This window comes from Neopsephotus bourkii, unplaced genomic scaffold, assembly GCF_033783945.1.
Source record: "Neopsephotus bourkii isolate Nb327-2 ecotype Australia unplaced genomic scaffold, CSIRO-AGI_Nbou_v1 NB_1049, whole genome shotgun sequence".
In the NCBI taxonomy this organism is placed as follows: domain Eukaryota; kingdom Metazoa; phylum Chordata; class Aves; order Psittaciformes; family Psittacidae; genus Neopsephotus; species Neopsephotus bourkii.
Window position 1 is genome coordinate 389,532 of NW_026901538.1, and position 20,434 is coordinate 409,965.

At 37.3% G+C, this 20,434-nt stretch overlaps 1 protein-coding gene across 2 annotated transcripts in view; it reads left to right on the plus strand.

The window, feature by feature from the left end:
* The window catches only part of HSD17B4 (hydroxysteroid 17-beta dehydrogenase 4), a 62,211-nt gene that overhangs the window by 31,455 nt on the left and 10,322 nt on the right, over window positions 1–20,434 (plus strand). For both annotated transcript variants that reach the window (XM_061361036.1, XM_061361037.1), the window contains exons 17-22: window positions 2,411–2,476; window positions 12,845–12,914; window positions 15,076–15,182; window positions 15,480–15,566; window positions 17,927–18,016; window positions 19,933–20,071. In XM_061361036.1, the coding sequence (XP_061217020.1) occupies window positions 2,411–2,476; window positions 12,845–12,914; window positions 15,076–15,182; window positions 15,480–15,566; window positions 17,927–18,016; window positions 19,933–20,071 (559 nt within the window). The remainder of the gene's footprint in view (window positions 1–2,410; window positions 2,477–12,844; window positions 12,915–15,075; window positions 15,183–15,479; window positions 15,567–17,926; window positions 18,017–19,932; window positions 20,072–20,434) is intronic.

The window sequence follows — 20,434 nt, forward strand, 5'->3', positions numbered from 1 at the left end:
TTTTATGTGAATGTTTAGTAACTTGTTTTTCATGTGTTAAGTTTGTGCCAATAATTATAATAATACGTTAATGTTGTAGGGTTTTGCTCTAGTGAAAAGGCTAGCATAGTAAAAAGCTGAGAAGTACTCAGATGTGTGATGTTAGATTTGAGCTTGTAATTTCTAGGAGAGATCTCTAGGTGTAGCTCTTCATAAATCTATGTGTTTGCAAGAAAGAGGTTTGGAAAGCATAAAGAGGAAAAGAGAAGCATTATGGCTTCTTACTTCCAGTGAAATAGAACTCCTGCATTTTGGGAGGAAGTTAGCAAATGACAGGCAGTGTCACATGAACACCTAGTGTGTATGTCCAGATACATGAAGTAACATATCTGTAATACTGTAGGTAATGTTCTGTAGGATTTTTTATGGGATTTTTGGATATAAACTTACAAGCTTTTTTACTTAAATCTCTATCAGTCACATAGAAGTTTTCCCCTATGTAACTTTACAGATCAGATCTTGAAATGCATGCTGCTTCAAACAGAAATGGGAAAAGCCTCTGTGCAGTATAAAAAAATTGCAGAATGTTATTTCAGACGGTGTATAAAGATCTTTGCTGGAACCCTTAATTCTTCTGTAGTTAGATTTTACAGTAGTACATGTAAAAAAAAAAGGCCAAACCAGCGGTTCACAGGAAGTGTTTCTAATCTAAAGCAGTGGCATCACTGAGTCCAGTGTAGTGCTTTGACGTTTTTTGGTTAAACACTGCACTTTAGTCAACTGCAACTTCTTCACTATGTATAGTGAAGTATGAGAATACTATATCAGTAATTTTACATTTTAAAATATGACAAATAACCTGTTTCAGGCAGCAGTTCTGCCTGTGATAGAGGAAAACAAAATGTAGTCTAGTTAAGACATACATGTACAGTGACAGAAAAATTCAGCAGAGGCCTCTGCATGCCAGAGGCCAGTTGTAAACAAATATTCCTCCTTCATCTTCGCAAACTTTCCCAGTCATAAGACTTTAACATCCTTCTGTGCCACAGAGAAATCCCAAGCTAATCAGACATATTGTATAATGCGACTTTTTGTCACTTGACACGTTACAGCTGCAAAGTAAGAACAAATTTCCAAATTGAGCTCTATGATGAGCAACATGCTGTCTAAGTCATGTCTCTCGTCTTGATTGGGGTTTTCATGCATTACTGGCAGAAGGGTTTCTTTAATTATTCATTAATTTTAGCATCTGGATGGCTCAGTAGGTCAGCTTGAATTTCTGTTAACCAACTGGAAATGGATTTTCAAGCTGTACTTGTTTTTAAAGCGTGTTAGGTAGTTATGAAACTGATTAATGTGTAGGTCCATTGTGGTTCTCTAGTGACAACAGTAGAAGTGATGTTACCAAGTCTTCTGCTCAGGGGGTGGCTTTGCCTTGCTGTTAATAAACAAGAAAGAGCTTTTGCTGTTATTAGATGTGAAACTACACAGCACTTAGTTTCTTTTGATGTCTCTTTTGTTTGGTAAAGAGCTTAGGCAAACTAAGATTAAGTAGAACCATTACAAGTGAAAATCAAGTTTCTTCCTTTTTAGAGCTTATCCCAGCTCTTTTCTTTGGCCTTTTTGTTTGTTTGATTATTTTGAAAACCCAGGAAGGAGAGCAGAAAAGATTTCAGGTACTTTAATAGATTTTAATTGGTTATGGTGTTCTTTGTGTTTAAGCCATGACAGTGTTTATCATGATCTAGGATGTTCTCTGTCATTCAGTTGGTAAAGTTTGTATCTTAGAAACTGAAGGATGAGGCTGTGGATGGCACAAGGAATGGGTTTTTTACAGTAATGTGGAGCTTAATATGCAGCATGCAATGGCCAAAAAAACCCAACCAATAAACCCCCTAAAAAAAAAAAAAAAAAGAAAAAAATATTCTGAACCCAAACCAAAAGAAAAATGTGCAAAACAGAGAACTGGAAACTCTTGAAGGCCAAAAGTGATATTGTCCATGAGTGAGGTAGTAAATAATTTTGTACTCCATTGCATTTTTTAAAGTATTATTTTAAAAGCTTCATTTTAATCTTTGTGTTCCAAAACACTGATGTTTTATGAGACAGTTATTTTTTCTGAGTGAATAATTCCTGCTTAAGCTTTTATGAGTCATTTGGAATATATGTAATCAAACTGATCAGCTACAACATGTAACTGTTAGCCAGATCTTAGTATAAAATCTGCTAATCTTTGTAAAGCTAACCTTGATAAAAGACTTTTCCAGGCCTAATAATCTTTTTCTGTTTTCCTGTAAATATAGAAAAGATAGGAGGAACCTTAGCAGCGTTTAAAGTGCTGTTTGTTTTTATACATACCTGATGTCTTCTTTCATGGGCATGGATAAAAGATTTTTGCAGTGAAAGAATAATACTACTACTTTTGCTTTAGGTAACAGTGAATCCTCCCAAGAGACCCCCTGATGCTGTCATTCTTGATGAAACAACAGCTGATCAGGTAAACTTTTGTATGCTCTTGGTGTGGAAATGTTTGTTTTGTTTGGACAAAAGAGTCTTGTATGATGTTCACTAATAGTTAAAATTTTATTGTATACCTCAGGTATTTATTTATGAATATTTGGTGTGTGTATCTATATATGTGTGCATATATATTTATGTATTGAGTTATGACAGTGTGTTCAATGTACTAAAACATTCTTTTTGTAAGGCTTATGCAATTTTATAATTGTTGATTGCAAAATTATACATCGAAGGAGGAATGAATGTTTATATTCTGTTGTGATTGAGAGGTTCAAAATCTACGAAATGTATAACAAATGATGCAAGCAAACACACAAAAAAAAATTCAAGTGCTTAAAAGTCACAGTTTTGAAAAAGATAAATTTCTGTAATGTAGTAGTAGTCCGGGAAACCTGAAATACTGTCCATCTGGCCACAGTCCCACTGGTTCACAGGCGTCATAGGCAAAAACCCAAGGAAATACATATAAGCGCCTCTGAAGGTAAACATATGCAGGTGTCAGACAAGTAAGTCTGGAAGTCTGGAGCTACCAGTATTAAGACACTCAGCAATATTTTCAAAAGCAACTCAGGTATGGCTGGAGGCTGTAGCTTTTGGAGATGCATTTAAAATGTTGAGCATCAGCTGAAATGCAGGCATTGTGATGTCTGCTTAGCCTCTATTTATATACAGAGTAAAACTTAAGTCTGATCCAGCTGATTTATGTGCTTGAAGTCCAAGTTAGCCCTACCCACTTAAATCAGGAAAGACACCTTAGATCAGCATTTTGGTTTCTATCACTGATGTACTTGCCTGCATCCTAAAATTCACAGCATAGGTCTAGGAGGTACAGGTGTCTAATTCTTCTGAATAGGCTTCACTGAAAGGTGACAAGTTGAGCAAGGAGAAGGGAAGGTTGAAAGAGCACTTTGTTCTTGAGGTATTTAAATGTAGAGGAAGGTACACTCTAGCAACTGGCTCTTTATTAGATAAGATACAACAACTATAATGGCTTATTAATTTACTTTCAGTGTTGGAACCCTAGCTCAGATTCTCCTCTGGGTGATTATATCAGAATTGATTCCAGATCCATCAACGTTCTGATGCCATTTTTGATCCCCTTGTTCATGCACTAATCTTAGCTTCTAAGCCTTAAACTCTTATGTCTAGAATTGTTAGTGTGTATAAAGGGCTAAGTTCATGAGACAAAAGAAGATGGTAGTAGCCATGTAATGCAGAAGTTGGGACACTTTGCTACTACAAAAATTGATTTTTTTGGAAATAAAGGAAGTGACACAGTAGCCACCACAGTTTTTAAGATCTACTCTGACAGGAGAATTCTTCTCCAATTAGATCTTGCAGGAGCCACAGCCAGCAAACTTTGAGAATCGCAAGAAGGCTTATCTGCCAAATTATTTAGTAACATCTGTGCTTAAGTGATGGTGCCTGTGTACAGGAGGGGGGATGTGTAGAACTTGGGAACTTTATGGGCAGGAATACAGACTTTCAAGTGACATTTGGAGAAATGTTACCTAGATTTTACATTTGTGTGTCACATAACTGCCTAAAATCCTTTTCAAAAATGTAAGCTGGCACAGAAATTACATTGAAGTTTATGATTTTTTTTTTTCCTTAAGTGTTTAAATGAAAAAGGTGCTGGCAGAAATGACTGTTGCCATTTGGCTATTGAATTAGTATAGGGTATGAGACAGATTGAAAGAGTCAATTTGCAGATGGCGTTTGAGTTAACTTGAACTCTGTTAATTTCCAATGACAGTTGTGACATTCCCCACTCAGTTTTTACGTTAACCACAGTTATGTGGTTAAACTGCTCTTCATAATTAGCGTTTTCCTCCATAACTTGTCATAGGATAATCAGGTAGTAACCTTCCTGATAGGCAAGGTATGCTTAAGGTACGCATCGTGCATATTTTAAAAATGTTTGGTGATGGCTCCTGTCTTTTACAGAAGTCAATGGCTGTAGTTATCTTGAAAGTTATATTTACTTCTAACTCATATACACCGGGTTAAATTTTTTCCAAGACAAAGAATGTTCTTTATGTGCATTCAGACAGTGAGGAGGATACTGGGAACAGAGAGCTAATAACCATTTTTGCCCTTAATCATGTGTTTAGCAGAATAAAGGGTACAGCCACCTACAGTTCTGTGAAAAATGATCGTGTTATGCCAGTGATCATTTACAGAACAATAGTCACTTACATAAAAAAACTAATCCTTTTGGTTAGTGGTCAAAGATGAGTAGCAGATAGTTTAATAAATATTTATCCTTTTAAAATCTGTGCCCATTTCTAAGAAGTTTTTTAAACACTAACCAGGGCTTATGAATGAGTTGCGGTACGATGGTGTAAGCTGTTTAAAGATGAAAAATGGTTAAAAAAAATTTAGAAGTATCTGACCTTTTAAAAAGGCTTTAAGGCTTAAAATGTGCATCCTGCTGAAGAAGGACATAAAATATTTCTTCTGTGTTCATTAATTTTTTCACCAAGAACTAGCTGACATTTTTTCCTTGCAGGGACGTGCCTATGCTGTGGTATTTTTATAGCTTGTTCTCTCTCTGTAACCTGAGCTGTGCTTTACTAGATACACTGCCGTAAATCTTTTTAGTAAAATAAACCTTTTGACAAAAGATCAAGAAGTTTAGGGGGTGTTTGACTATTAGCCATTTAGCAAGAAGTCAATCATTCAATTTCAGCCCTGTAGGGAATTTTTAACGTAGTTACAGTGCTTTAGTACCACCAGGCTACCTTAGTCCTGCTAGTTTTCAAACCAGAGGGAGGAAAGGGATGCATGCCAAACATTTCATAACCTAATGAATTATAAAACTAAAACCTACTGTAAAATGTTTTCTGCCTCTTGCCAATGGGTTCAGTACTATTAGTCAGTACTCTACTTTGAGGATGGTGTGATAAGACAAGATTCTGTGTAATTGGGATGTTGATACTTCTCTATGGAAATTCACCTTTTATTCTACACAGGTTTCATTTGTGTTTTCTTTTTAAGCTTATGTAAATATTTGTGTCTCTTTTCAAAGAACATGGGCAATGATGAGGGAAGAAACAGGAAGAGCCAGTAGATCAATAGCTGGCTTTGAGCCTGGTGTCATTAGCAGAATATTGGAGGTTTTGATCAGGGAGTGCTTTACACAACACTAGGCCTGCTTGCAACAGGCATGGTACACCTATTTGAAAGGAGGAGAAGGATCTTCACACAGGAGTTTGCAGGGCTCATTAAAAAAAGCTTTAAACTAGATTTGAAGGGGAAAAGGGGTAAAACCAGCCTCGCTAGAGATAAGCCTAGGGGCAGCACACTGATGTTTGAGGGACAGTGTGCGTAGCGAGGACTTTTGGTCTGCAATCTCAGTGGAGGTACATGATGGAGACCCATGCAGCAGCAAAGATACAAGAGTTATTCATGTGTTAGAAATCACAGAAGCCCCTGAAAATGGTCGTGTAGGAACAGGGCTTCTCTCCCAAAAGAAGTTGTGCGATCAGTAGCCCAGCTGAAGTGCATCTACACCAATGCACCCAGCATGGGCACCGAACAGGAGGAGCTGGAAGCCATTGTGTAACAGGAAAACTATGATGTAGTTACCATCACAGAAGCATGCTGGGATGACTCGCACAACTAACAGTGCTGCAGTGGATGGTTATAAACTCTTTAAAACAGGTAGGCAAGGAAGGAGAGGTGGTGGGGTAGCCCTGTATGTTAGGGCATGCTTTGATTGTCTGAAGCTTAATGATAGAATTAGCTAGGTTGGAAAAGACCTTTAAGATCATCAAGTCTGTTACTGTGCCAAGTCCACCACTGAACTGTCATGAGGTTATACAGAGAGAAAATTAACAGGGACAAACCCCAACTAGAACTTAATCTGCCTACTGCTGTAAAAGACAATAGAAGATGTTTCTGTAAATCTCTACACTTTATTGGATGCAGGGGAAACATAGTGGAAAAGACTGAGGAACTTAATGGCTTCTTTGCCTCAGTCTTTAATAATAAGACCCGTTGTTCTCTGGAAGACATGGATGGGGTGTAGAATTAAGCCCCCATAATCCAAGGGAAATGGTCAGAGACCTGCTACACCACATAGACGCGTACAAGTCTATGGGGCTGGCTAGGTTTGACCCTGGGATACTGAGAGAGCTGGTTGATGTGCTCACTGAGCCACTCTATCATTTATCAGCAGTTCTCACCAGGGAGGTCTCAGCCGACTGGAAGTTAGCAAATGTGGTGCCCATCTACAAGAGGAATCTGGGGAACTACAGGCCTGTCAGTCTGACCTTGGTGCTGGGGAAAGCTGTGAAGTAGATCATCTTGAGTGACATCAAGCAGCACAACCAAGTGATCAGGGCCAGTCAGCACAGGTTTATGAAAGGCAGGTCCTGCTTGACCAACCCAGTCTCCTGGTATGACCAGGTGACCTGCTAAAGTGCATGCTGTCTACATATACTTCATAAAGCTTTTGATACCATTTTTCACACAGTGTTATCCTGGAGAAATTGGCTGCTCATAGCTATAATAGGTGTACTGTTCACCGAGTGGATGGCAGAGCCCAAAGAATGGTGGTGAACGGAGTTAATTTCATTTGGCAGGCAATCACAAGTGATGTTCCCCAGGTCTCAGTACTGAGGCCGATTCTGTTTAGAATCTTTATCAGTGGTCTGGATTGATAAAGAGGGGATTGAGTGCACCCTCAGTATGGTTGCACATGACACCAATTGGGCAGGAGTGTTGATCTCCTGGAGAATAGGAAGGTTCTGCAGTGGGGTCTAGACAGGCTGGATCAATGTGCCAAGGCCAATAGTGTGACCTTCCACAAGGGCAAGGTCCTGCCCCTGGGCCACAACAGCCCTGTGCAACGGTACAGGCTTGGAGAAGAGTGTCTGGAAGGCTGCTCAGTGGAAAAGGACCTGGTGATGCTAATTGACGGAGCTGAACATGAGCGAACTTGTGCCCAGGCAGCCAAGAAGACAAACAGCATCCTGGCCTGTATCAGCAATAGTGTGGCCAGCAGGGCCAGGGCAGTGATCATCCCCCTGTACTCAGCACTGGTGAGGCTACACCTAGAATCCTGTCTTCAGTTCAGGGCCCCTCACTGCAAGAGAGACACTGAGGTGCTGGAGTGGGTCCAGGGAAGGGTAGTGAAGATGGAGAAGGGCCTGGAGCACAAGGCTGATGAGGAACGGCTGAGGGAACTGGGGGTGTTTAGTCTGGAGAAGAGAAGGCTCAGGAGAAACTTTATGGCTCTTTACAACAACGTGAGAGGAGGTTTTAAGTGAGGTGGGTGTTGATCTCTTCCTCCAAGTAACAAGTAATAGGATGAGAAGAAATGATCTCAAGTTGTAACGGGCAGGTTTAGATTGGATTTTAGGAAAAATTTCTTCGCCAAAAGGGTTTTCAAGCATTGGAACAGGTTGGTCAGGGAAGTAGTGGAGTCATCATCTCTGAAGGTATTTAAAAGACACGTGTAGATGTTGCATTAGGGGATTCAAGGCCAAACTGAATATGGTTCTGTGCAACCTGTTAACAGTTCCATGTCCCTGCTCATAGCAAGGCAGTTGGACCAGATGACCTTGGCAGATCCCTTCCAACTCGAAACTATTCTGTGAATCTGTGGGTTAACGGTGGATTTGGCAGTGCTAGGTTTATGGTTGGACTTGATGATCAGAAAGGTTTTTCTCAACCTAACTATTGGATGATTCTAGGATTCTGTATGTATAGATATAATAAGTAACTGTTAACATTATGTGGGAAAAACAGTTGGTTATTTCCCTGGAGAGATTTTATGCTTATTTTAAACAGATTAGAAGAAAAATATTATAAGAAGGTCAGTGTTTTGTGTTAAGATTGTTTTTTTAATAAGTGCAATATAGTCATGAGAGAGAAGGTGATGACAACATCTACATGTGGAGTGGGGAAAATACAGTTACAGGACAAATGGGAGGTTTTAATGTCCTCTGTAAAGACTGTAGTACATCATTCCCTGAAAACATGTGAATTTAAATTAACTTCAGAGAATAGCACAAGAGAGCCTCCTGAGTGAGAGCCTCAGGTGATTTTTTTTTTCTGTTTGCAGCATAAATAATTTGTTTCCTGATAGAGAAAATGGAAGTGCTGCAGTAGGTTCACAGATACAGACAGCATGCCAGAAAAAAAAGTGCTTAACAACAAAGGGTGTTACAAGCAAAGCAAATGGATGTGAGGCCATTGCAAGGATTTGATAATGTTTTCCCAATTTGTCTGGAGATTTCAGTGTGCAGAGGTGATACTTTCAGAACCCTTGAAATTGTATAGTGAGTATTTGTAATAGTAATGAAAAGTTTGTTAGATGTTGTGATGCTAATTTCAATATTTACAAACAATCCCTTACCCCTCCATATTTATTCCTGTTGAGAAAATCAATATATCATTTTCTGATCATGGCAATTTTGAAAAATAGTTGAAGTCTTGGATTATACTAGAATTTTGTGCGGTAATATGGTAAAAGAATTAAAAAATACTAGTCTGGCACTCATTTTGTTTAACTCTTCATTACCAAGAGTTTGTTTCCTACTTGTCTGTGCATGTCTTAGTAAAGGATACAGACATTGTTACTCCACCTGAAGTTCGCTAAACCTAAGTGACTAAGAGAGGCACTGTTAAAAGAAAGGCTATATGTACATTTGCTGTGTTGCTAAGAACGACTAATGTTCTGTGAAGCCAATGCCAGCATATAAATGTTGATTTTGATTTGAAAAAACATGTGGTAGGGATAACCAGTAAAGAGATGAATAGTGTGGGGTATGGAAGGAGAAAAGATGTAGTGCTGTTTTATATCTGTGTATGTGAAGGTATTTTAATTGAAGATTGTAGTAATTCTTACTCCTGAGGGAGTCAGTGGTATGTAGGGAAACATGCAGTGTTTGTGTAGTCCAGACCACTAAGGTTCTATTATTTCAAACCTGAGGCAATTCAGGAAACTATACACTTGTGGTTTTTAATTACAGTCTTGTTAAAAAATAGAATCATGTGTGATCCAGATTTCCACAAAGTGTGTTTAGGCACTGAAAATCCTTATGAACAACTTAAACTGCCTGTTTTGTTTATTTTCCATGTCATCTTTGAGAAAATTAGTTGCTGGAGGAACAGATAAAACCTTGTATCTTTCTATGTGTTTTTACCACTTTTTCCTAATATGTCTCCTTATCCTCACAGAAATCAATGATTAAAAAAGAAGATATAACAAATGGGGTTTTCAGATAGTCAAAGGGTAGCTGCTTAATTTTAACTACAGTGAATTACTTAAGTACTGTGCTATATTTGAGCCTTTGAAGCATCAGCACTGCCAATTTAACTGGATACATTAATTGTCCTTAATGTAAACCAGAGCTCATTGAAATGTGTAGATGAGATTTGTGGCTGTTTTTTTCTTCACAAGATTGCTTGACTGCTTGCTTTTACTTAAATAGGGTAAAGTATACACACATACATATACACACACCTATTTATATATATATATACAAATACTTGATAAACTCTTGGGCTTAGCTTAAAAAGAGCTCTTTTGTCCCCCATTAGAAGGGGAAATATATGGATAGTTGGCTTCCTATTTTATTAGCTTTACTACTGACCTTTATTGCAGTCCATAGGCAAAACTGAAAAATTGGCACGGACAGATTTGATCTTGCCTTTTCTTTTGTGGTCTGGCAGAATTCCTAAATTGTTAGGAAATGAGACTTGACAGTTTGTGTTATTAATTGCAAAACACTCTAACCACATTATGATTGACTTCAGTCTAAGAACTCTGTCATGGTTTAATCCCAGCTGGTAACTCAGACCCACAGAACTGCTCACTCACTCTCCCTGCTCCTTTCTCCCCCTGCTCCCAGAGGAAGGGGGAGGAGAATGGAAAGAATGTAACTCCCACAGGTTGAGATAAGAACAGTCCAGTAACCACGAACCACTACTGCTACCACCAATAATAATAATGATAAGAGAATACAACTGCTCACCACCTGCCAACTGATACCCAGCCAGACGTGAGCAGCTATCTACACCTTTGGGGTAGCTCCCCCTGGTTTATATACTGGGCATGACGTGCCCAGGTATGGAATACCCCTTTGGCTAGTTTGGGTCAGGTGTCCTGTCTCTGCTTCCCCACAGCTTCCCCTCCTCCCTGGCAGAGCATGAGACTCAGAAAGTCCTTGGTCAGAGTAAACATTACTTAGCAACAACTAAAAACATTGGTGTTATCAGCATTGTTCCCAGGCTGAAAGTCAAAAACACAGCACTGCATCAGCTACTAAGAAGGGGAAAAGTGACTGCTACTGCTGAATCCAGGACAATCTCACATCAGTTGACTCTTGTCAACCTCTAAGGATGCATCTCTTTAAAAAAAAAATATATATAAATTTTGGGTTTTTTTTTGTATTTAATGCTATCACTTGGGACTTCAGGAAATGTCATTATTCAAGGAATATAGAAAGTAGAGCCAGTGAGGCTTTGAAACAGTTCTGTTCTCATGTGAAAATGCAATGTATATAATGAAATAATACCAAAGACTGTGGTAAATGAAAAGAAGCTTGTAGGCAAACCTGACTTGGCTGCACTGAATCTGAAATAATGTGCTGTGTAACTGCTTATTCAGTTTAGCCTACGTGTTTTCGAGCTGTGACCAGTGCCACTCTTAAGTATTGAAAGTACAAAAAGAGAAGTACTGTCTCCCATATTCAAATATCAGACATTTAGTTAAATACATTGATCACATTTAGTTATCTGAGCTTAGTAATTTCCTGAATGCTATGTTTATTTTGTTAGCAATAAATGACAAGTATTTTTTACTATAGTAATTTAGAAAAGCATTTGATAGTATTGTCTTCCAAAGAAGTGGCTAGTTAGTAAGCAACAGCTAGATTTGAAATTTGAGCTTAAAACAGAAATGTGCCTTTTTTTGTTATACAGAAATAAAAATTTTTCAGTACTAAACTAAATGATATTTAGTTTGAGTTAAAAGTTATTGCAACAGCTCCTTTGTGAAAATAGCCTGCAGACAGCTTTTGTAATAGTTAAAATTAATGGAAGAATGAATGTAAGACCTAAGAATTTTAAATTGGTTAAAAAGTCATTTAATTTTCCTAAGAATGTATAGGTTCAATTGGAAGATAATTAAAAAAAAAGGTTTTGGGTGAAAGTAGAATTACACTTACAAATTTCAGATCTAGTGATGCCATCTTTTCAAAAGGAAAAGTGATTCAAAAAGAATAAAAAATAATTTACAATCCCAGTCTGAAATCCTGGAAGAAAATGTTTAGTGATAAGTGGTTCCAAAGGCCGGTAATGTACTCAATTAAACTAAGGGTTTAAAAGTTCATTTTGGTTAAATTCATATTCAATTTATATATGCCATCATGCAAAAATACTAAATTCTTTAAATCTTCACTAGTGTTAGTAATGTGTACTGATTTTCTCTGTACTTTTAGGAATTCTCTACAATCATTTATTCACTGGATTTCACTGGAATCTGATGAATAAGCTTTTAGTCAAGAAAGACAAGCACAGGGTGGCTTGCCACACCAGTGGTCTCTTGTCTAGTGTACAGCAAATGTAATTTGATAATGAAAAAGTTAGCATCACACAGAGAAAGAAAACTGAAGTACAGTAGCCATGATCTTCATGATTTCTCAGATTTATTCACATTCACAGTACATACAAGATGCTGAAGTTGTATTTCTCTACTTTTTACTAGTGAAACAGAATACTTAACATGAAGCAAAAGTCCTCTTGTTTGTTTGTTTGTAATACTGGGACCGGCTACCCATGAAGCTGCTAAGAGAGAAGTATATTGATCAATCACATTACTTTGCAAAGGGATATTTCTGATTTCTGTAAGGTGAATCACATGTTGAAAAAAGATGGTTGCATGTTTGTTTAAAAAAAAAAAAGAAAAGTTTTGTTATTTTTTTATTTAAACCATGGATGGATCTGTCATTGAAAAAGACTCCTTTAAATTACCTTTCAAGCTAAAGAACCTATAGGCAAATTCTAGAAAATGCGGTACTTTGCTGTTGCCAAATTTTAGTGAAGCTGGATTTGGATGCCAGCAGAGTAGGTGATTTTTAACTCCTAAGCAGTTGTATTATTTTCTTATATACGAAGCCCACACACAGTTCTTGGCACATTTCCCTGGAGTTTTGGCAGTTTGTCTACACAATAACGTTTAATTTCTATTTTACCTGCTTTGGTTTAGGGTAAGTTATCTAAGGGCTAGTAAATTGTGATGTTCGTTGGTCTGTCCTTATTTTTTGAGTGATTCCTTCTTATTTCTGCTAAACACAGCTAGCCTCTCATTTTTATTTCTCTGTTTCTGCAGGCTGCCTTATATCGGCTGAGTGGGGATTGGAATCCTTTACATGTTGATCCAAGTTTTGCTGCTCTTGGAGGTGAGCTGAGGGATACCACTGTATTAATGTTTGGATGAAGTATGATGTAAATGTATTTACAGTTTGGTTTTTTTTCACTTAATCTGTATGACTTTCAACAAGCTTGGAAAAAACAGGTTGTTTTTTTTGTAGCTGTTCTTAGAGTCACCATTAGGTGTCTTCAGAGTTCTGTGTGACACTTCACTGTAAGCACTACCTACAGTGAAAACCAGCCCTACCCTGTTTTCCTTTCAGACCTTTCTTGTTGCCACTATCCCATGTTTACAGTCTCTGTTTCATAAGAAATTAATTTCTTAAGAAATATTCAAATACCTATAAGCAGAAATAATTGCCTATCAAAAGCTTCAGAAAGAATTGCATGAGTTCTTTGGTAGATAATTCTAAGTAAATAATTTTGAGAGTGTGTTGGTCTTAGATGCTTAGCTGGCTTAGCTGCCTCTCTTGCCCATGCGCTGGTCCGCCCGCATGCAGCATTGGATCTTGCAGCTTCCCATGCACCTTGTCACCTACGGTTTTGACCCTTGCCTGTCCATACAGACAGGTGAGAGTAAGCCCTTCCAGCCTGTGCAGTGGATTTTTTAGGTGAAGAACAGCTTGCACAGACCTGGCCCCACCCTTTACACCTGAGGTTTAACTGACATGGTCAAGTTATTTCCCAGATCTTCGCTTGCTCGCTCGCTTGCAAAGCCAAGCCAATACTACTAAGCTGTTTTAAGATTGACTGCACAGTACCTTTGTCTGCACAGGGTTCAGAAAACAGAATGCTATTAAAAGTGTGTATATTCAAATATTTTTTTGCAGGAGAGAAATGGCAGAATTATCAGAACGGAATAGTTAAAGCAAGAAAACAGTTATGTTTCTTTTAGCCTGTCATCTGTTGTGTATCCTAACCTAATGAGTGAAAATTCCTGTTTCTCTTCCTTACTCATTTCTCATCCTTACTATACTACTAGTCTTGTCTTCCCTTTGGGCCGTGTCTCAGAATTATCAACTTTCCTGGCTCTGAAGTCAAGTGGCTTTTTTGGGTCTGTCTTGAAGGTGCTTTCTTCTTCTACATCTTCTGATTCTCTGCCAGCTAGACTTTCACTTGTCTCCTCTTTTTTGTTTCTTTGCGTTTGGTTTTGGTTCTGCTTTTTTTTCACCCAGCTGTTGTCCCTTGGGACAAATTTTTATGCTGTGTAGATGCTGTGAGGTACTGTTTGGAGCTCAGAAGAAGTTGAACTGGCAGCCAAGAGTGGCAAGTGGCAGATGAGTTTCAGGCAAAAGAGCTGCTTTCAGAGCCAAAGCTGGACAGACCTGTCTTGAATCCCTGGGCTGTTGAAAGTATGATCGGTTACTGTTCATGTGCCCTGTCAGGTCAGAGCAACCTGTTAAGGGGTCAGAACATACTCTGTACAACCAAATCTTTAAAATTTAAGCACTGCACTTTAGCAAATATCAGGGCAGTTTTCAAAGGTTTATTGTTTCAGACTTTGACAGAACTAGAGAAAGATTCAGCACTAATACAAAGTTTATCTTCTGCCAAGGTTCAGCTCCAGTTCCAAAGCACAGAACTGCAACAAAACCTGACCAAAAATGCCAGTATAAATAAATACTGCAAATTTCTTATTGTCATTAAATGTATTCAAAATGTTTGCAATCTTTTCAGCTTTCTACTCCATAATAAAGTTAACCCTGAAATGTGCACAACATTTGAAGAATTTTGGCAACCATAAACAGGAATTAAAAATGGGAAGCATCAAATAATCTTAGTATCACCACTCTCTGATCATTGCCATACCTCTTATCCTTGAAATGCATACTTCCATGTAACTGTGTATCTGGTGTATACTAAACTGTATACTAAAAAGGTATACTAAAAAGGTATGCTACAAAGGTCAATCTCCTCATTTTTCATTTTGTCACTTCTACAGACGGGGACTAATCCTACTTCTGAGTCTTACAAAGTGTTGGGGTGCCAGTTCTCAGTGAGCACTTTACTTTGACACAGAGTAGGGGAGACAATAAATGGTGACAGATATTTTTCCAGTGAGATAAATTAGGTTAAAAAGTATGAAGAACATTATTGGAGGAAAATACTATGAATAAAATATCTGTATTTGAGAAGCAGCATGCAAACTCCTAATATTAAGCATGCCAAATGTTACTTTTTCTTCAACAGGATTTAAGAAACCTATACTTCATGGATTATGTACCTTTGGGTTTGCTGCTAGAAACATTTTGAAGCAGTTTGCAAATAATGATGTGAACAGATTCAAGGCGATCAAGGTCTGAGTTCATTCTTTGCAGTTAATTTTCTTTATTTTTCTGGTTTTAGTGTAAAAATAAAATCTTCAGGGTGGAAAAAGGCTTTTGCACTGTTTAACTGTCACAATTGCTTTTATTTATTGCTGCTTGCATTTTAATGCCTCTTTCTAGTATGGTTACTTAAATATTTAGGCTTTCTACATTGACTAGTTGCCTCATTTTTTCTCTTTTTCTCATTTCAGTAGAGCCTGTGCTTTTAAGCTTTGCATGTACATATTATAGTTTTGTTCACATCCACACTTCTGTTCCTTTCTTTAGGTTCGCTTTGCAAAACCAGTTTTTCCAGGGCAAACTTTACAAATGGAAATGTGGAAGGAAGGAAATAGAATCCATTTTCAGACCAAGGTCAGAACACACCGTTGTGGGTTTAAGGGAAAGATGTGCCAGTTAAAAGACTGGGGGCATGAAGGGAAGTAGAAATAGTGGCTTATCAAGGACACCATTGAAGAAGGTTTTATAAAGACATTATTTGAATAGAAGGAAATATTCTCACTTATTTTTGGTGTCATTGCGATTCCAATAAAAATACCATTATATGACTTACAACTTATACACTCCTTACAATGAAATGAGCTCTCATATTACTTACTACATTGCATTTTCTGTATTTTCCACTGTGGACGAGCAAAAAGCAGTCATTCGTAGGTCAGCATAGTTTGTACTTATTTGCACAGTTAATCATAACCATGGATATACATATTTTTTAACATTTGTTTAACTTAAATATCTGCTGACAGTTAATTTACCCAGGTTAATTTCTACAAATTTAGCTTAGCTTGAATTAAACTTATGCTGCTCGATACAGAACAACCCACGTAAAAATTAAAGTTTCATAGCAGTTGAACATAGTAACTACAAGAAAACAGAATTTACAGTTTTATAAATTCAGGTTTTTATTGTTATGTTTTTTTGGCATTGCTGTTTGCATTTTGTGTGGGTATCCTGTAATCCTCTCCTACATTTAGTACAATACTTTCTGGAAGCTAAGGGTAAAATACTCTGAGCTGAGTAAAAGTTAAATACCCTTTGCTTCTGTCATAGCATTCTATGAAACTGTCAGTTTCTTGAACTGGTTTGCTATGGGTATTCATCAATATGTGTGGGCTTATGCAGATGCAATTTACATTGCTTTGGAGTGCCAATGTTTTGCAGCCCTGTCTGTAAAAATGTAGCCAGCTGTTGACAAGTGAGTACAGCAGCAGCTATAGTTGCAGCAGGAGGCAGGATTGGGAAGACAAAAAATCAAATGAGGAGAGTCATTGTAAGGACATGGGGTTGCTGTTTCCACGGCAATACATCTTTGAGGAATAAAACTGACTGAAGGAGGAAAATTTTGTTTGCAGACCTGGTGATCATTAGCAGCTATAGAATTTCTGAATGACAGTAACGCCAAGGCTACTGTGTACAAACTCTTGTCTCTCCGTACTAGACAGTTTGGTACCTCAAATGAAATTTGGAAATTACTGTATTGGAGATGGCATATCTATATTCTGTCCTAACAAAATTTCTAGCCTTCAGGTATTTATTTTAGAGGCTTTGCATGTGAAGTTTAAATTAACAGAATTCCAAGCCCTTTGGTATTTGTAAACAGAATAGGATGTTTTGTTGTTTTCAAAAGCTGGATTTGGTTAGTAATTGCTAATATGTAGAGTTCTGTAGCATTTTGGTACTTTTTTTTTTTTTTTTTTACCCACAAGGGTGGAGTAATTTTGGAGAGAAATGGCAATGTTAAGCAAGATTATGGAAAACTGCCTTGTTTCAGCAGTTATGAATTGTTTGGAATTCTGTTTCTTACTGCATGTTGGATTAGTCTGAAGTAAAGCTATCACTGTAGTTGCAATAAACTCAAGTTAAAGTAAAGGTAGACATACGACTTCAATATGCAGGTCTAAAAGCATTTTCACTGTTGTCTGAAGTGCAGTGGCAGGAGGTGACAACTGTTAGGCATTATTTAAGTAATTGTTACTATATTGTCTTTCTGTGTTAATTTCACCTGTGCAGTAAGATCAGCTGTGATACTGGATATTTCTGTGCTTTGGTTATTTATCATGTAACTATGCTTTGTAAATGAATCATTTTGCTATCATTTTTTTGCCACTGTAAGTCAGAATGGTTTGTCATACCCTTTAAAATGACTGCCAAAATGAAACTAATTTTCTCGTCTGACTTGACTATTTTAAAAAATGAAAACTGAAGTTAATTCAGCTCTTTTTCATCTTTCTTCTTGTTTCTATTTTTACAATGCCTGAAAAATTGTTTTTAGTGCAAGTTGCAGTGTAAGGCACCTGGAGATAGTGAAACTGTCTAGATGAACTCTTGACAAGTGCATATTTACCTGAAGGAAAATGATATCTTTCTCAGAACTGTTTATGAAATAACATTAACAGTAACTTACTACACTGGAGGTAAATTTTCAGATAAGTTTTTTTCTACCATTTTGTGAACATAAAAACAGAAATATATTTTGGTATAATTTCTCATGAAGCAAGTAATTACATCGAAGAGCTGTTGTAAAGCATAGTAGACTGACTGGCTTCAAAACTAAAACACGTTTATGTGTGGATTTTTTTCACTCTGGAACTTTTGTGTTTGCTCTTGTCTTCATCTTTGATTTTAAAATGTAAGGCAAACTCCTTGGTTGTCATTCTGTTGTGATTTTTTGCAAATATGTTACCTCTTTAATGGCATTTTTGCCCCCACCACAGGTCAAAGAGACTGGAGAAGTTGCTATTGCAGGGGGCTATGTGGATATAGTATCAGCCATGAATAAAACTTCTGCTCGGGAGCCTCTGAAGGTAGGGAGAATCAATAGAAGTCTTAACTTGCAAAGCAGAATAGTTAAGGTTTATTTTCATGAAAAAACATGTGAAACATACTTAGATCTCTAGGCTTATTTGCAGTAATTAGATGAGTATACAAGTTCAGAGATGTAAACACACGTGGTTTTATATACAGAAGATGAAAGATCTGCTTTGGGAAAAATAGAGATGTTTTAAGGTACACAGATTGGTTGATGTTTGATGTGCTTGATACCTGTTGAACTGTTAGGATAAGTACTGTAATGTATGTGACAAAATTAATGAGGTTGTGCACCGGTGAGTGTTTTGAGCACTGACATAACTTGAGACTGAAATTAGTCCCTATAATTTGGGGTTCTACCTGTAAAAAGAGCATTTTGTTTTTATGTTATAGATGTTGAGTATCGAACTCAATGTAACTTGTGACAGAATGTGGTCCTTTTTAATTTTTTCAGAGAGACATGGGGAAAGTGGCAGGAAGGCATTAGAATAACAGAACAAATGAAAATGAGCTAGTGTACCCATAGAAAAGAACAGTTTTGTCATTGAATCACTTTGAAAGAAGGCTTTGACAGCTGTTCGTGCATAGGGATAGGCCTAACACATGATACACACTTTATGCTGTATATATTTAAAAAACCCCTCTGCATGCCTTCATTAAGCCTCAGGTATGGGATTTGAGACGACAGACAGTCTGGTACAAGCAATGCCAAGGATGTCCTGGGTTCTTAATGTGGTCTAAAAGACACAGGTGTGCAATGCATTGCCTTAATAAACTGTCATTTTCCCCCTATTGATTCCTGCCTGCAAAGGATGAAACTTTAGTGCATTGAAGTTTATGAGGTACTAAGATAGTGACATTCATAGAAAGCAGCTGATATATTCCTGGAATATTTTCTTTTTTGCTGGTTGTGTTTAGTCCTCTAACATTCTAAACTGTTGCCAGATCTGCATCTGAAGTTCAAACATGTAAGCATTACAGCTTTTCAGGGAAATAATTACAAAGTTTTTGTTATTTTTTTTTAACATGGGCAGAACAGGCATTTTTTTTCTTCAAGCATATTCTGGAAAAAGGTGCTTTGGCAAAAGTTTGCTGAGAGAGGCAGACGTCTACCAGGGAAAATGAGCCTGAGTGAGTGAAGATTGGCAAATTTAGATGTCATTGGAAACTCTGTTATGTAATGGAAAAATGTTAGGCTTAAACAAAGAGGTGACAAGGTAGCAGCGTGAGGAGTATTGTACGTTAGAGTACATGTAGGTGCAGCAGAGCAGCTAAAGCTGTGGGAGCTTTTTTGTCCAGTTCCAATTGGATGAAAAATGTCACTGGAGCAGCTTCTTAAAGTGTAGCATTTTATCCAGCGCATATACTTGTTAAAGGAAGACATGAAAGGCTTTCAAAATAATACATTGGAAAAGCAAATGTAACTGTAGCTAATCCTACTCTTAAACGGTAAGTGTCTACACCGGAGTTCTGACAGTGTTCATAATGCAGTATGTTTTGAACATGTTCCATGTCAAGTTAAAGTCATGTACTGATAAAAACATTTTTGTGTTCTAAAAACTAACATGGCATCCACCATAGAAAAAAGTGTTAATGGTTATCCTCCAGATAGGACAATTTAGAAGCCCTTAGAGCCCTAATTATTAAACATATCTTAAATTGTAGTGACAGATGACAAAAACTGCAAGATTTGAAGTAATTCCCAAGAAGAGTCTGTGAAGCATTTTCTCCTTGAATATTTTCTTTAATGCGGGCAGTTGCTAGAGGTGATTATTTAGGGTGAAAGAAATCTCAATTGCATTTAGCAATTCTGCAGTAAAGACTTTCCTGGACACAGTACTTGAACTTATAAACCTATTTAGTACATTTAAGCAGAGTTTCAATTTTAAACGATTCATACTCTTTTTATAAGACTACAGGACTGCAGAGTGACCTTGTGTTTGAAGAAATTGGTCGTCGTGTAAAAGAGCTTGGAAATGAATTGGTAAAGAAAGTAAATGCCATATTCCAATGGGACATCACTAAAGATGGAAAAACAGCAATGCAGTGGAGTAAGTTGGAGATTTTATATAATAACCTGATGCTTTTTTTTTTTTAATATGAGAGTAATAATACTCATTCTAATTAAGCTGATACCTTGAAAATAAGCATAAGATAGTGGATGAATATTCACTAGGAATTAAAAATCTGAAAGCACAAGGGACAAAGTTCTATAATGGCAGTTGCTAACCTTTCTAGGTAGGAACATTCTTCTGTAACTTGCCTATCTAGATGTAGGCACAGTCAAACCATCCTCTAGAACTTCAGTGCATTTCTGTTTACAGTTTCCAGAATGCATTATCACTGCACTTAGATGAGCAGGCTAAATTAACCTACTTGGAACTCTGTGTTACAGTAATCAGTCTGCTGGTGAT